This window comes from Thalassophryne amazonica, unplaced genomic scaffold (assembly GCF_902500255.1).
Source record: "Thalassophryne amazonica unplaced genomic scaffold, fThaAma1.1, whole genome shotgun sequence".
In the NCBI taxonomy this organism is placed as follows: domain Eukaryota; kingdom Metazoa; phylum Chordata; class Actinopteri; order Batrachoidiformes; family Batrachoididae; genus Thalassophryne; species Thalassophryne amazonica.
Genome location: NW_022986288.1, coordinates 100,750 through 118,056, shown reverse-complemented (window position 1 = coordinate 118,056; position 17,307 = coordinate 100,750). Strand labels below are relative to the sequence as shown.

At 46.4% G+C, this 17,307-nt stretch overlaps 1 protein-coding gene across 1 annotated transcript in view; it reads left to right on the top strand.

Moving 5' to 3' along the window:
• The window catches only part of tg (thyroglobulin), a 143,198-nt gene that overhangs the window by 36,327 nt on the left and 89,564 nt on the right, over positions 1-17,307 (top strand). Inside the window, 10 exon segments of the mRNA XM_034165528.1 lie at positions 403-509; positions 2,087-2,230; positions 2,331-2,516; positions 4,839-5,353; positions 6,374-6,761; positions 7,685-7,723; positions 7,824-8,027; positions 8,201-8,305; positions 8,384-8,461; positions 9,857-9,963. Coding sequence (XP_034021419.1) covers positions 403-509; positions 2,087-2,230; positions 2,331-2,516; positions 4,839-5,353; positions 6,374-6,761; positions 7,685-7,723; positions 7,824-8,027; positions 8,201-8,305; positions 8,384-8,461; positions 9,857-9,963 — 1,873 coding nt within the window.

The following is a 17,307-nucleotide window of genomic DNA, read 5'->3' as shown; positions in this document are numbered from 1 at the left end:
CCAAAGTGGACTCTGGAGCCGGGTCACGGTCAGGATTTAAAAATGCTCCCATCATGTTGAGAAGTACAACATTCCAAAAAAAAATGCTGCATGACTCTGCTCTAATCTGCCCCCCAGTGGATAAAATAGAATAAAATACAATAGAATAGAAACTTTATTGTCATTCCACATATACAACGAAATTTGTCCTCTGCATTTAACCATCCTAATTACAGTTAGGATGTTACAGTTAAACACTAAGGGCAGTGGGCAGCCACAGTCCGGCACCCGGGGAACAACTCCGGTTGGGCAGATAAAGGAGCAGACCCTAAATAAGCACGTTTTTGATTGCTTTTGATTGCATGTTTACAAACAGTGACTGTGTCTGTGAAGGGACAAACATTTGTCTCCGCGTGTTTTTAGGTTTCCAGAAGCCTTTGAGACCTTCAGTCGCTTCAGGAAGTTTTTTCCGCTGGTTTCCTCTTATTGTTTCTGTTCAGACAGCCGCGGCCGAGAACTACACGACACAGGTACACGACATGGGTACACGACACGGGTACATGATACGGGTACACAACACGGGTATATGACATGGGTACACGAAACAGAAACACAACACGGGTACACGACAACACAGGTCGCTGATGATGACTCGCCCACTTTGTGTGTGTCTTCATGTGACTAAATAGTCCGATCCTGGAAGCACACTACGTGCCACAGATGGTGCATGGATAAATGTCGGTATCTTCAGGGATGGCTCCTGCATGGCTCCTGCAATAACATTTCTATCTGGTGGTTTGAAGTCACCTGTGCTCTAAGGTCCTGACTAGAGACTTCAACATAGCATGCCAGAGAGGCCCGTTCGTGGCTGAGGTCTGCCAGGACAAGACATCGATATTACAGGTCTTGAGGTTGGCCTTGAGGATGTCCTCATAGCACTTCTCCTGACCACCTTGATGGCGAGTGCCACCCTCCAGCTGCTGATAGAAGATGGCCTCGTGCATCCCGTTGTCATCCACACCAGATGGCCAGCTCAGCAAAGTTGCACTGTGACAAGTAAGGACTCAGTGCCCCCAATGCCACATCTCTCAAGGACTGGCACAGCTTGTCTGCAGCATTCTGTTGATCACTGATGATGGTGATCTGGTCTGTAATCACCACCCAAGCTTGGCTGCAGCAGAGCTTTCGTCTAGCACAGCCTGATGGTGAGGCCAAGCCATGACAGGCAGTGGCAAAGTGATCGACGATGGTTTGAATGTCAGCTAGGGAGTGTGCAGCTCGTGCACAGTTGTCAGTGAAGAGCAATTCATGGAGTACAAACTTCTTGACTTTGGGTTTGGCTGAGGGTCTTCAAAGGTTAAAGACTGCCATCAGTGCGGGCTGCAGTGGGAATATGCAGGTCCCAGCTGGTGAAAGCAGCATGCTGCAAACGTTATAGTGAACTGCACTGGTGCGATAACCCAGCCTTGTTTGGTGCAGTTTGTCACAGGAAATGGATCCGATGTGATTCTTCCATCAACAACATGGGCCAGCATGCCATCATGGAATGTTCTACCCACAACAATGAAGAGGTGAATGGGCAGCCCAGTCTTGACATAATTTTCCACAAGCCTTCCCTGGAGGTTTTGGTGAGGTCCACAAACACAAGGAACAGGTTCATGTGTTGTTCCTTACACTACTGTAGCTATCAGACAGACAAAATCATGCATGTCGGGTGTGTCGCCATGAGCACCAAAGCTACATTGACTTTCCAGAAAAAAAAAATTTGTTCTCTGTGGAAATGCAGAAGCTACATTCAGCATTTCCCTGACAGATGGTGAAGGTCATGCAAGCTACGGCTGCCTCTCGGTTTCTCCAGGCTCAAGACTTGGACCACATGGTCAGAATAGCCAGGCAATGGTTCCCATGTCAAGTATCATGAAGGTTTCAGTAATGTTGGATCAAATGGCCACTTATCAGGACTCAGACAACTCAATAAACCCCTCACACACCATGTGTGTGCTGAAACGGTTAAAAATCTTTTTAGGTTTAACATGGAGTTTGTCCTTGTTGGGATGTAAGTATCACGACACAGTTGATGGTGATGTTGTATGTGCACCTCATCCAGGCCTGGAGCTCCTCCTCTCTGAGGTGTACGACTCAGCGTTCTCCGGTGGTCCTCCTGGTCGCATGTTCTCCCAGTCCAACATCTATCGAGTCCTGCAGAGGAGGATGCTGGGAGTTCGTCTCACCCTGACTGGACACTTCAGATGTAAGTGATTCCACATTCAATGGAGCTACTTCAGAATAAAGCAGCTGGTACTCTGCTTTAGATGGGTTCGAGCACGGATTTGGACGTTGTCTCTCTGCAGGTCCAACTGCCTGTGAGGAGGAACGTCGGGTGGCGGAGGAGACATCCAGTGTGTTTGTTCCGTCCTGTGAGGCTGACGGATCCTTCTCAGCCAGGCAGTGCCTGGACGGAGGGCGGTGCTGGTGTGTCGAACCCACAGGGAGGGAACCTTCTCAGACACAATGGCATGGACAGTCCCTGGTTTGCAGTGAGTCTTCATCACATTATTTATGCACAGCAAATTATTTGATTCTTACCCAGATTAAAAAACAAAACAAAATGTATATTTAGAAGTGTTAGATAATTTATCTTGTTTTAAGAGTAAATTTCTAATTTTAAGTGTTTGACATGCTTATTTGTAGATTTAACAATCTTAATTCAAGGCATCTTGTCAAGTGAAATTATCTGTCTATGCGGTGAGATAAATTCCCTCAGATTTAGTGTTTTATCTTGTTTTTAGTCATCCCTTCTTTGCAGTGTGAGAATCGTACAAAACCATGTGTGTTCAGCTCAATGTCACGTTTTGATCCCATGACAAGAGCTTTACTCCCGTGACATATCTCATTTTAAAAGTGATCAAGATTAGTCCAGGATTAAAAAGCCAACGTACCTGGAAACCGCGTGAGGGTGGAGCCTGGTGCAGTGTTTAGGGGCGTGGCTACATGCACCTGCCTGTCCTGATTACAAAGTAGGCTGCATATTGTGCACAAAATGGTAAATGGACTGCATTTATATAGCGCTTCTCAATCTGCATAAGACACTCAAAGTGCTTTACACACTAATGCTTCACATTCACCCCAGTGTCAGGCTGCTGCCATACAAAGTGCTCACTACACACCAGAAGCAACTAGGGGATTAAGGACCTTGTCCAAGGGCCCTTAGCGATTTTCCAGTCAGGCTTCAGACTTCAGACAACTTCATTGATCCCAAAAAAGGGCAATTACTTTTACACTCCAATTACTTCAGACAAGATACAGCAATTAATCCACAATTATTACTTGTTTACTGTAATAATGGCACACATCAAAATTAAAGACAATTGACATTGTTTATGTGCAATAAACTTGAAACAGTCCATCATACGAATTGAGTGAAGGCCGCTGCAACTGAAGTTGCGGCACCGCTAGTTTGGGGGGAATGGGGACCTGCTGCAGCTAAAAACCGCGCAGCCCACGGACAGGAAAGGAGTGGCGTGAGCTGTGGCCGGGATGGGGTGTGTGATGGGGCAGGAAGGGAGGTAAAGGGAAAAATGGAGCATGCTTTAGTCTTTGTCCATGTGTAAATCTGTCAGTTTATTGTCTTTGTGGGTTGAGATAAGAAGGAGCCGAATAATCTCACCAAGGCCTGAAGACATTCCTCTGGAGGAAAACAGTGGGCAATTTGTCCTTGAGGCTAGATAAGCCTGGAGTGTTGTGGTTGAGCAGTGAAAAACACTTTTTAACAGTTCCACTTGAACAGCCAAATCCCAATTATGAATTAAGAATATTCCCAATTATGAATTAAGAATATTCACCGGCCTCCAAAACCTTCAACTTCAACTGCAAGGCACGCATGAGCTCCAAGATGTCATCCAATTTGCGTCTGAGTTTAAGAGTCAACACAGTCTGAGAATTCACTGCCTTGCCAACCTCGTTAATCATGACGGACAAGCGAGGGGCCGTCGTTCTTGATGCCGCCGTCTTGCCAATTTTCCGGTAGATCGGGGCAGCACATAAGCCAGAAAGTACCAGCCCTGCTACCATGAGACAAAAAAAGAATAAATCCTCGACGCCCTCAACGGAGAAAGGCGCCAAGCATGCAATACGCCAAGACCCCCGGGATAGCCCGCAGGATACGTTCCATCTGGGCAGGTAGGATCCCCCGCTCCTGACCTTCTTGTAGAAAAAATGGTGTCAATAGCATTCAGAGACCAGCTGATCAATTCCATGGTTAATCCAATAGTAGTCCAGTAGATCCAGTATCCAATATAATTTGAGGAATTCACAGTCTGGGACTTGAACCTAACCATTATACCATCACCTCCCCTGAACAAAGAACACAGGAAGGTCCATAAGGTTTTGTAGGATCTCTGATGGAAGCCCCAACCGTACAGGAAGTCAAAGAAACTCGGCCACTATCAGCTGCATCAGATGCTGTCTGCGGAGACTCGAGGAGCATCCAAGTAGGATGAGCTAGGTCAACTGGACCTTTTTAGCTCTTTGGAGATGTTTCACTCATTTAGATAAAGAACTGATGAGGCTTTTCTGGATAAAAAGCAAAACATCATTGAGGAACTAAGCAGGTCCAGTTGACCGTCTCATCCTACTTCAATAGATCAGAGGCTGTATCACCCAAAGCCATCACGATAATTTGGATTCTATGCTGCTGCAGGTACAGCTTACAATAAATATGGAATGTTATGAAATTTTGTGATTACACAAGTGGCTAGATGGAGGGGAATCCTCCTGCAAGTCTAATTTAGCAGAAGGAAATGATGGGTGAGGACATCACCTAGCTCCATCTCCCATCTTTTTCTTTTCTTCTCTTTCAGCTTCACGTGATCTTAATTGCATATCGTTGCGTCGTCTGGCTCTATCTCGGCTCTTCGTTGGCCCCGTCGGTCCTCCTCTGTTGACATCCACCAGCAGATCTCCAGCCTGGTGCCAGTCTCTACTGCAGCCCCTCGAGGACTTCCTCCCTGCTGATATGGAACGAGTCTCCTTCCTCTCACAGTTGTTCGAGGTTTTTGATGGTCTCTTTGCCTCAGTGGGCGGAGCTCTGCAGGCTCTGTCACGCTCCTCCCCAGCCCGCCTACAGGAGAACCTGTTTGGAGGAAAGTTCTTGAAGAGTGCCTCTACATTTAACTTCAGTGGAGTCACAGGGCCCAAAGGTACCCTCAACATGGACCAGATCTCATTCCAAGACCAAGGTGTCACCATCAACCTCCAGAAGAACCAAGATCTGGTCCAGTCTGTTAGCTTAGCGCTGGAAAACCCAACCTTCCTCTACACCTTCAAACACACCCTGACGGTGGTGACCAGCTCACACATGGCTTCACTGAAACAGGTCAGAAACAAATCTTTCATAAACAGGAGGCGCACTGAGATGGCGCCTTTCCACCAGACTCATAATGACCAACATGATAATTTTACACCCATCTAACCTTTCTGATGTCATAAGGACAGAATGTTACAGAAAGAGATAAAAGAAAAATTCTGAAGTAGATTCAGATTATCATTAAAATGTTCCCAAAGCATCCTTGGTCCAAGTCTCATCTCCACAAAAAATGTTATTGTAATCCATGAACCACTTTTGGAGTTTCAGTGTCTAAAACACATCGACTTCCCAGCCACATCCTCCACCTGCTACAGGGAATGCCGAGGTTTTCCCAGGGCTTCCCCTTAGAGTGTTCTGTGTCTACACCAGGGTCTCCTTAAACATGCCTGAAAAATCATAATCAGAGGTTCTGCAGTTTCTCCTGGTTCCTTTAAATACAAAGATGCTATCTGAGGCTCAGGGTCACGTCCTAAAGTTCATGACTTCTGGAAGCCTTCCTGGCGAGATCTGGGGTAGATCTAGAACACGCTCATGGATCCTTTGGTTAGATCTTGGTTTGACTGTGACCAGGATAAACTAGAAGCTGTTGCAAGAGGGACCTCTAGGCTACTTGATGTAACCTGATGCCACAGTGAGCCAGAAATTGGAAGCAGGAGAAAACGTTTGGATATCCAGGTACATCACCTGCATGACCTGATGTCACCTCATTAGCTAATCCACAGCTAGCAGATGTGACATTGGTCCAAACTGGAGAATTTGAGTCAAAATCAGGTGGACTTACAGCTCCATCTTTAAAATCTTTATAGCTGAATGGCCAGCAGAGGATTCTCAAAGTGTCATCGGGTGGAAGCTCAATAGATTTCTGATTCAGCTGCTGCAGGATCTTACCTTCTCAGAATCTTTATCCTGTTGGATTGAACTGATTTGTATCCTTATTTTTACTTTGATGGATGACAGTTTGATCACTTCCTAACAGGACAGATGGACTTCAACATCACTTATGGTGCTTTTTGTTTTGTTGTTCTTCAGGTTTTGATTTCTCTGCTGAACTTTTGCTCCAAGGAGCAAGATGCGGAGAGCATGCCAGCCGTGTTTGTCCCGAGCTGCACTGCCCAGGGAGGATTCCAGGAAGTGCAGTGTCGGGGTGATGAGTGCTGGTGTGTGGACCCTGTGGGGCAGGAGGTCGCGGGGACACGGAGCACAGCTCAGAGGCCTCGTTGTCCATCACGATGTGAGAGGGCGCGGATGTTTGCAGTCAAAATGAAAGCCAGGTTGGCAGCAGGAGCAGAGATCCACATCCCAGCATGCTCGGAGGATGGCGAGTATTTGCCTCTGCAGTGTGTTGGCTCTCGCTGCTTCTGTGTGGATGCCAAAGGAGTCCCGCTGCCAGCAACACCAGCAGGGGGCGTTGTTGTCTGTAAGTTATTGCTGTTGGTGGTGAATGTACAGTCTAATAAATCCAACATACAAACTATTATTCATTGATTCATTCAGTTTCTGGAGCTTATCTGGGTCGAGTAGTGGTGGCACCAGAGCAAGCAGCTCATCCCATACTTCCTTATCCTTGGCTAAGTCCTGTAACTGTCCCCGGGGGATCCTGTGGTGTTTCCAAGCTAGCTGGGAAATATAATCCCTCCAGCATCTCCTGGATCTTCCCCAGAGCCTCCTCCCAGTGGAGACCACCAGGGGGCATCCTCACCAGATGCCTGAACCACCTCAGCTGATTCCTTTCGATGTTAAGAAGCAGTAGTTCTACTCCAAGTCCCTCCAGGATAATTGAGCTTCTCACCCTGTCCAGGAGTGTCAGCCCAGACACCTGACAGAGGAACCTCACTTCCTCTGCCTGCATCTGCGATCTTATTTTTTCAGTCATTACTCAAAGTTGATGACTGTAGGTGAGGACAGGAGAGTAAATCGACTGGTAAACTGAGAGCCTCACCTTCTGGCTCAGCAAAATATTAAAAACACAAACCACTAATATTGAGGATTCACAGCAAACAGCTTCAGCTGAAGCTGCATTCAGGGGCCAGGTCAGATCTGGGAGGGTACACTGGTGCCTCATCCACCAAACTGCAGAACCACCTTGTGTCCTGGATGGAACCTGCACAACACCATGAATATTCTCAGAGGAACCGTCGCCTTCTCATAGTGCACAGCCTGACCTGACCGAACCCCAACCCTGCTGTTTTAACATCACAAAGCCAACTAAAATGTTTCAAAAGAATTTCTTTGCAGTGCAGCTACCATCCAGTAGAGGCAGCAGTGTTCAGAGCCTCCACAAACTGCCGGTTTTTGAGTGTTTGGAGTTCTAGTGTTGACTGTGTGTTCGGTGTGTTTCAGGTCCAGACATAAGATCACAGAATCTGCGCTCATCTACTGGTAAGAGCAGTGAGCATAGCACAGATGTGGTCAAACCTGTAGCTTAGCAAATGAAAACATACGTTTTGGCTTTTTCAAACTTGCAGCTTTTTTTTTTAAGGATTGTGTTCTCAGGTGGTCGCTAAAGTCACGTCATTCAGGCAGGAAGTCAACCGCATCATCGACCTCTCAAACTCCACCCACTTAGCACTGGAATATGGATTCCTATTGGCCAAAGGGCTGCAACTAACCTCAGAGGAAGTGCAGATCTCTGATAGGTTACTGAGCCGATCCAAAGCTGCTCTGCGATTGGCTGCCTACTCCAGTGAGTCACACATTAAAGTCACTTCTGTTCACTGACACAAAGCTAAAAAGTTCTTCAAAGGACTTTGATCTTCACACAAGACGCTCCTTCAACATTTACAAACTGTAGTGTTGATTTCCTGTCCCTGTGTCCCTTGTGTTTGTCCAATAAAATATGGACCGGTTCTTCTTCAGCTCTGCAGATGTTGCTGCCGGAGCAGCGGCACAACTACCAGCCTTTCACACCACAGTGCGATGCCAATGGATTGTGGCGGCTCATGCAATGTTACCGCGCCACAGGTCTTATAAACACCGCCATCGCACACAGGTCACTGTAGCACAAACATCCACAACAGTAAATCCTTGTGGTGTGTTCAGGTCAATGCTGGTGTGTTGATGAAGATGGAGAGTTTGTCCAAGGATCTTTGACCAGCCACACTCACCGCCTGCCGACATGTAAGAGAATGCATAAAAACAACACACATAAACACATGTCACCTTAAAAACATAGTCCCATGTGGGTCCAAAGGGGTCCTGACTCAAGGCCAGCCAGACCCAACTTGCAACCAGCGAATCTTTTACCCTTAACCAGTCAGTCTGGTCTCAAGACCAGTGAGTCCTGACTCAAGGCTAGCAAGTCCTGATTCAAGGCCAGCAAGTTTGGACTAAAGATCAGAGTCCTGACTGAAGGTCAGCGAGTCCAGCCTCATGACCAGTGAGTCCTGACTCAAAACCATAAACTCTGAACTCAAGACCACCTAGTTCTGACTCATGACCAGTGACTCCAGACACTCAACCAACCAGTCTCATCTCAAGACCAATGAGTCTTGACTCAAGACCAGCAAGCCTGGACCCTTGAGCAGCCAGTCCCAACTCAAGACCAGTGAGTCCTGACTCAAAACCATAAACTCTGAACTCAAGACCACCCAGTTCTGACTCATGACCAGTGACTCCAGACACTCAACCAGACTGTCTCAACTCAAGACCAATGAGTCAAGACCAGCAAGCCCAGACCCTTGACCAGCAAGTCCTGACTCAAGGCCAGTAAGTCTGGACTTGCACTTTAAACTAATTCCAACAAGCCTCACTTCAAAACTGGTGAGTCAAGTTTCAAATTGGATGTAAGCAGTTCTAACAAGTCTTGATTAAAGACCAAACCCAAATCATCGAGGTTTAAAGAGTTCACATTTTCCATCATTTTGTGTTGGTTGTCTTTAACTGTTGGACTATTTTTTTTACACAGTTGTTCACAAAGTGGTGATCCTCACCCCATCTTTGCTTGTGAACAGCTGAGACTTTTGGGGATGCTCCTTTTATACCCAATCATGACACTCACCTGATTCCAATTAACCTGTTCACCTGTGGAATGTTCCAAACAGGTGTTCTTTGAGCATTCATCAACTTTCCCACTCTGTTGTTGCCACTGTCACAGCTTTTTTGAAACGTGTTGCAGGCATCCAAATATTTGCACAAAAACAATAAAATTTATCAGTTTGAACATTAAATATCTTGTCTTTATGGTGTATTCAATTGAATACAGATTGAAGAGGATTTGCAAATCATTGTATTCTGTTTTTATTTACATTTCACACAACATCCCAACTTCATTGGAATTGGGATTGTAATTCTTGACTCATTTTAACCCTAAAATTGAACCTTTAACATTTCGGGCCAACTTCATGGGATGTCCCCTCAATGTAATAAATACTAACACACGCTTACACTGTTAATGTGTGTGTGTGTGTGTGTGTGTGTGTGTGTGTGTGTGTGTGTGTGTGTGTGTGTGTGTGTGTGTGTGTGTGTGTGTGTGTGTGTGTGTGTGTGCGTGCGTGCGTGCATGTTCAACTGCAGGTCCGACTCGCTGTCAGAGGGCTCAGGCTCAGACTCTGCTTTCTGGTTGGAGGAAATGGTCTGACATCACTATGGCCTCTTCATCCAGCAGTCCACAGTGTGAAAAGGTAAGGAGGTCCGCCCAGAGGCAGAGCTGCCCCGCCCACATGTGGACCAGCACCTGTCCTGCTCAAAAAGAAACTAAACCTGCAAGAAACAAGACAGAGTAAGTTAAAGACCATCATCATCGGGGGAGGTGATGGTCTAGTGGTTAAGGCGCTGGGCTTGAGACCAGAAGATCCTTGGTTCAAATCCCAGCCTGACTGGAAAATCACTAAAGGCCCTTGGGCAAGGTCTTTAATCCCCTAGTTGCTCCCGGTGTGTAGTGAGTGCCTTGTATGGCAGCAGCCTCACATCAGAGTGAACGTGAGGCATGGTTGTAAAGCGCTTTGAGCGTCTGATGCAGATGAAAAAAAAGCACTATATAAATGCAGTCCATTTACCATTTATTTACCACCATCGAGCTGTCTTTGAGCAAGGCCTTCCAACCCAGTCAGTGTCTGAACTGTAAGGTCATCCAGTCATCCATTCATTCATTTTTTGATCTCACTCAGTCTTGTTCAGGGTCACGAGGGGACTGGAGCCAATCCCACCAGTTATTTTTTATTTCATAAATGTTTATTCTGAGAAACTTGCACCTTATGCATGCCTCTCGGCTTCTGAAGCAGATCCTCCTCCATCCCAACCTATAACATCATCACGATCTATAATACCCTAATATCCCCATCTACCCTAGAGCCAGGTTTCCACCTCCTTCTGTTCTTCTCTATTCTTCTCCATCAGAACTCTCAGACAAACATTGCATCTGTAGTGCTCTTTCTCAGCATGAAACCATATTCTTGCTCACAGATCTTCACCTGCTTTCCTTTCAGTTTCCAAGATTTTATTAAACAATCTGGTTAAAAACTCCACTGCCATCTCTCCAAGAAATTTCCATGCCTCCACTGGAATGTCATCTGGACTAAATGATATTTTAATGTACAGAGATGCAGGTGAATATTCGATACTTGTACTTTTGGATCTGTCTCCGGCTTTTGACACAGGTGATCATGGTGTTTTTTGATTGAGAGACGAAAGACACTCTGGGACATCCCTTATTTGGTTTTTGTGCTATCTCTCTTACAGGGGTTTCTCAGTTGCTGCAGCTAAATATATGTCCTCTTCTGCCATTCTGTCCTGTGGTGGGCCCCAAGGTTTTGTTGTGGAACCTATATTATTTGCATTGTATTTGCTCCCGCTTGGACACATCTTGAGTTCTTCTAATGATGTCTCATATCATCATTATGCAGATGGCATACAGCTGTACATCTCCTTTACTACTTGGGGGAGGTGATGATCTAGTGGTTAAGTGTTGGGCTTGAGACCAGAGGATCCTCTGTTCAAATCCCAGCCTGACTGGAAAATCACTAAGGGCCCTTGGGCAAGGTCCTTCATCCCTGAGTTGCTCCCGGCGTATAGTGAGTATGGCAGCACCCTCACATCAGGGTGAATGTGAGGCATTAGTGTGTAAAGTACTTTGAGCATCTGATGCAGATGGAAAAGCGCTATATAAATGCAGTTCATTTACCATTTACACCACAAAATGTTACTAAGATATCCGTCCTTCAAAACTGTGTTAACGTCATAGAAAACTGGATGGCTGCTATCTGCAACTTAATACAGCAAAACCTGAAGTCCTTGTTCATGCCCCTGAGGAGTTTGTTCCCTCAGTGATTAAGAACCTTGGCTCTCTGTCCTCTTCTGTTCACTCAGCAGTCAGAAATCTGGGTGTTACGCTTGACCAGACTCTCAGTTTTGACACACGTCACCCGTCTTCCCTTAGCAAAAAGTATTATACTTAAAGTTCATTTTATTAAGTATGCTTCAGTATAGCAAGTATACTACAGACTGTGTACTGTTAGTATACTAGAAACTACACAAATTGAATACTTTTTTGGACTAAATTGTAACATTTCAAGTTTCTAAAAGTATATTTTAAAGTTTGTTTTAAGTTTGCAAAAGTACATTTTAAAGTATACAACAAGTACACTCATCTATATACTATCAATGTACTTGATATATCCCTCTCCTATGCTTAAAGTATACCACAAGTGCACTTATCGATATACTGCCATTGTACTAGTTGTATACTTTGAGTCCCTATTTTTAGTTTATTATCGTATACTTGAAGTATACTGTTATACACATTGGTTATTTCACTATTTTACTTTTTATACTTTAATTTTGCTTGGCATATTACTTGTAGTTTACTATTTATATACTGAAAATATACTCCTTAAAGTATTCTTAAAGTTTACTCATACTGTATGTGTGTGTGTGAGTGTGATGCATTAAAAAAATCACAAGACAGAATGTTGAAAACAAGTTTGATATATTTTTAAACATTTCAAAAACAAAGACCTATGAAATCAAGTCCTTCCTTTGTGGAGAAAATTAAAGGAAAAAGTGCATGTAAAATGTAAACATAATGGTCTCTCCAAGATCAAGTCCTTATTTGTTAAAATGTAAACATACCATCTTCAGATGAGAACTAAAGTCCTTCCTTGTCAAAAAAGGTAAAAGAAAAGAGCGAACCTTTGGAACCAAAAATAAATAACTGCATAGAAAAAAAAAATCTTTTATGACTTCTTTTCAGTTACTTGAGTCAGTGGCTTGACTTAGTATATCTTGCTCCAAGTGCATAATAAGTGTTAGTACTTTGTGGGAGAAAGACGTAAAAAGTATACTAAAGTTTAAGTACGTATAAGTTTTAGTATTAAAGTATAAGTGTAAGTCTTAGTATTAATGTACGCAGACTTAGACTTTTATTTACACTTTTCAGTATAAGCCAAGTATACTTCACTATACTATTCTTAAGTATATAAAATATAGTTTATAAAAAGTCACCTTCAAGTATACTTCCTCAATTTTAGTAAAAAATAAGTATACTCATAGTACACTTGAATAAACTTATTTTTGCTAAGGGTTGTGCAATATTGTTTTTTCCACTTATGGAACATCATCCCTCTTAGAAACATTGTGTCTCAAGCTAAGCAGGAAATGATCATTCATGCTTTTATTTTATCAAGATTTATCAAATCTTGACTATTGTAATTTGCTGTTCCCTAGCCTCAGGAAGTCTTCTTTGGATTGCTTACAAATGGTCCAGAAAGCTGCTGCAAGTCTCCTTACATGGTCCTCTAAGAGGTCTGACATAACACCCGTTCTGTGCTCTTTCCATTGGCTCCCCATTCAGTTCAGACCGCAGTTTAAAATATTAGTGATGACCTTTAGGGCTCTGCACGGTCAAATGCATCTACATCAGTGAACATCTGCATCCTTATAGAACAGATCCTGTTGGCTGTACCTCAGTCAAGGCTGAAAACCAAAGGAGACTATATGTTTGAGGGTGTGGCTCCCAAACTGTGGACTGCAGTGCCACTGCATCTACATTCAGTGGACTTTTAAAGAGAAGCTCAAACCCAGTTGTAGAGGATTTTAACTAGTTTTATGTTCCTGGTGTTTTAATTTCTCTGTTTCTGTTTTATTTTTTTCACTGTAATGCACTTTCTGATTTTATTTTAAAAGGTGCTATACACACAAACTTTACATACTTACTTACTGCCTTTCCACTTTTCATTCTCTTCATAGCTGTCCTCACTCAATCCACTGCACTTCCTGATTTACTCTCTCCACTAGGGGTCGACCGATATAGGATTTTTAAGGTCCGATACCTATTATCCGCAAGGTTTGGAGCCTGATTTAAGGTTGATATTTGCCTGCAGTTAAAAGTGTCAAAAAGGTGCCAAAATTTAGTATAACAAACTTTTACAGTTTTTGTCAATTGCTTTCATATATTTTGCAAAATTTGGCTCACTGTGTCAAAACCAACCAGGTCTCACGGCAAGTCGTGATTCAGCAGCATGAAATATACATTAATCTATTGGTTCATGATATTGTGACGAAAAGCACCTCATTTTTGTCACAGCAGCACAAATTCATTCTAATTTATTCTGTGATGGCTGCACAAAATTAAAAGTGAAGTTGTTGTGAAAGTGTAGTGACACGGACCCACAACAGGGGGCGCAAAAAGTAACAATTTAATGTTGTGAAATGTGCACAACGAAATACAGACAATCTCAGAATATAATTACAGTCAAATCACAAAGGTGACGTGTGGGCAGGCTCGAGGATAGAAGACGTCTGTCCTGAGAAGAGCCGGAACCACACGATTTCCGCCACCACCGAACCTGGTGAATACTGGAGCCGCCAAGTCCCGAATTCCCAGGTGATCACCGTCCCCGACTGTCGGATCTGGTACTGCTGGCGAGAACAAAGACAGTCAAGTCTAGGTGTGTGCACACCCAGTAACAACAACGGTGGGAATGCCACCTCCACCTCTCACTCTATAACTTGCAGAGTACTGTAGATTCCTCAGGGGAAAAGAGTGCCTTCTAGCGCTCTCTCAGCTTCCACTGACAATGGTACCGGTACTCCTGCAAACACTCACAATATACAAACAATGTTGTAACACAAAATCGGCTGAGGATATTACCTCCAATGAAGTATGATATCTCGGTGATGAGGTGGAGATGACGTCTGGTTTTATGGAGTGAGATGATGAAGAATGAGTGACAGCTGTCAGGAAGTAATGAGTAACAGCTGTCACTCCCGGCTGTGTCCGTGGCGGCAGCGCCCTCTCGTGCCTGAAGCCCGCACTTCAGGCAGGGCGCCCTTTGGTGGTGGGCCAGCAGTACCTCCTCTTCTGGCGGCCCACACAACAGGACCCCCCCCTCAATGGGCGCCTCCTGGCGCCCGACCAGGTTTATCGGGGTGTCGGCGGTAGAAGTCGGCCAGGAGGGCCGGATCCAGGATGAAACTCCTCTTCACCCAGGAGCGTTCTTCGGGTCCATACCCCTCCCAGTCCACCAGATATTGGAACCCCCGGCCCATTCGACGGACGTCCAGGAGCCGGCGCACTGTCCAAGCCGGCTCCCCGTCAATGATCCGGGCAGGAAGCGGCGCCGGACCGGGAGCACAGAGGGGTGAGGTGTGGTGAGGTTTGATCATTGAAACATGGAAGACCGGGTGGATCCGCAGTGAAGCTGGGAGCTGGAGCTTCACTGCGGCAGGGCTGAGGACCTTGAGGATACGAAATGGGCCGATGAACCTGTCCATCAGTTTAGGAGACTGTACTTGGAGGGGGATGTCCTTCGTCGACAACCACACCTCCTGCCCGGGCCGGTATGCAGGGGCCGGGGACCGCCGGCGGTCTGCATGGGTCTTGGCCCTTGTCCGGGCTTTCAACAAGGCAGAACGGGCGGTGCGCCACACCCGACGGCACCTCCGAAGATGGGCATAGTTCCGTTCAGCCGGGGTCAACCTGCGTGAAAAGTAGGCACACGGGTGAAGAACCTTATCGGTCTCTCCGCTCTGGGACAGCACGGCTCCTATCCCTGAGTCAGAGGCGTCCACTTCAACCACGTACTGGCGGCTAGGGTCGGGCTGCACCAAAACTGGCGCAGTAGAGAACCGTCGTTTCAACTCCTTGAACGCGGCTTCGCACCGATCCGACCAGGTGAAGGGGACTTTTGAGAGGTCAGGGCTGTCAGGGGGCTAACTACCTGACTGTAGCTCTTAATGAACCTCCTATAGAAATTAGCGAAGCCGAGGAACTGTTGCAGCTTCCTACGGCTTGTTGGTTGGGGCCAATCTCTCACCGCCGCAACCTTGGCCGGATCAGGGGCGACGGAGTTAGAGGAGATGATAAACCCCAGGAAGGACAAAGACGTGCGGTGAAACTCGCACTTCTCGCCCTTCACAAACAGTCGGTTCTCTAACAACCGCTGCAGGACCTGACGTACATGCTGGACATGGGTCTCAGGATCCGGAGAAAAGATGAGAATATCGTCCACATATACGAAGACGAATCGGTGCAGGAAGTCCCGCAAGACGTCGTTAACCAAGGCTTGGAACGTCGCGGGGGCGTTGGTGAGGCGGAACGGCATGACCAGGTACTCAAAGTGACCTAACGGGGTGTTAAATGCTATCTTCCATTCGTCTCCCTTCCGGATCCGAACCAGGTGATACGCATTTCTAAGATCCAGCTTAGTAAAGATTTTGGCTCCATGCAGGGGGGTGAACACGGAATCCAACAATGGCAACGAGTATCGATTGCGAACCGTAATCTCATTCAGCCCCCTGTAATCAATGCATGGACGGAGTCCGCCATCTTTCTTGCCCACAAAAAAGAAACCTGCCCCCATCGGGGAGGTGGAGTTCCGGATCAGCCCGGCAGCTAATGAGTCCCGGATGTAGGTCTCCATTGATTCGCGCTCAGGTCGTGAGAGGTTGTACAGCCTGCTGGACGGGAACTCAGCGCCTGGAACCAAATCAATGGCACAATCGTACGGACGGTGCGGGGGAAGGGTGAGTGCCAGATCCTTGCTGAAGACGTCAGCAAGATCGTGGTACTCAACCGGCACTGCCGTCAGATTGGGAGGGACTTTGACCTCCTCCTTAGCATGTAAACCGGGAGGAACCGAGGATCCTAAACACACCCGATGGCAGGTTTCGCTCCACTGAACCACCACCCCAGACGGCCAATCAATCCGGGGATTGTGCTTCAACATCCATGGGAAGCCCAAAATCACGCGGGAGGTAGAAGGAGCCCTACCTCCCTTGCCCATCTGCTGTCTAGCAAATTCCCTTCTGACCCCGTGTCCACCAGTGCTGGGGCTTGAAGGGTTAAATCCCCGCTCAGGATTGTAACTGGGAGTCGTGTGGCAATCTGTGTGTGTCTCACGTGAATGTTTTGACCCCCCCTTAGCCCAGTCTCTGAGGGCGGTTGTGGCCGTTTGGGTCAGTTTTTCTGTGTGTGCTCTTTTGAGCTGCAGAGAAAACACTCCCCGCGGATCAGCCTCCTCATTTTGGCCCTGTGCGTTTCCCTAACAACGTCAGCAGGGGGAGCTGTTGCCCCACAGAGCGCTGTGGCTGTGGAGCGTGGGGAGGGCGGCCCCTTTTCGAAACCGGAAGGGAGAGGGGCGGCGCGTATCTGGCCACGTCCTTCACCTCGCTCCCGACGGTGTTCCTCCAACCGATTGTCTAACCGTATAACGAGATCAATAAGCCCATCTAAATCCCGCGGTTCCTCTTTAGCAACCAGATGCTCCTTCGGGACTAACGACAGTCCGTATATGAAGGCGGCGCGGAGCGCAACGTCATTCCAGCTGGACCTCGCAGCCGCGATGCGGAAGTCGACTGCATATTCGGCTGCACATCGGCGCCCCTGTCGCATTGACAGCAGCATTGTTGAAGCGGTCTCTCCTCTGTTAGGGTGATCAAACACTGTTCTGAACTCCCCCACAAACCCAGTGTATACTGATAACAACCGTGAGTTCTGTTCCCAGAGTGCCGTAGCCCAGGCGCGTGCC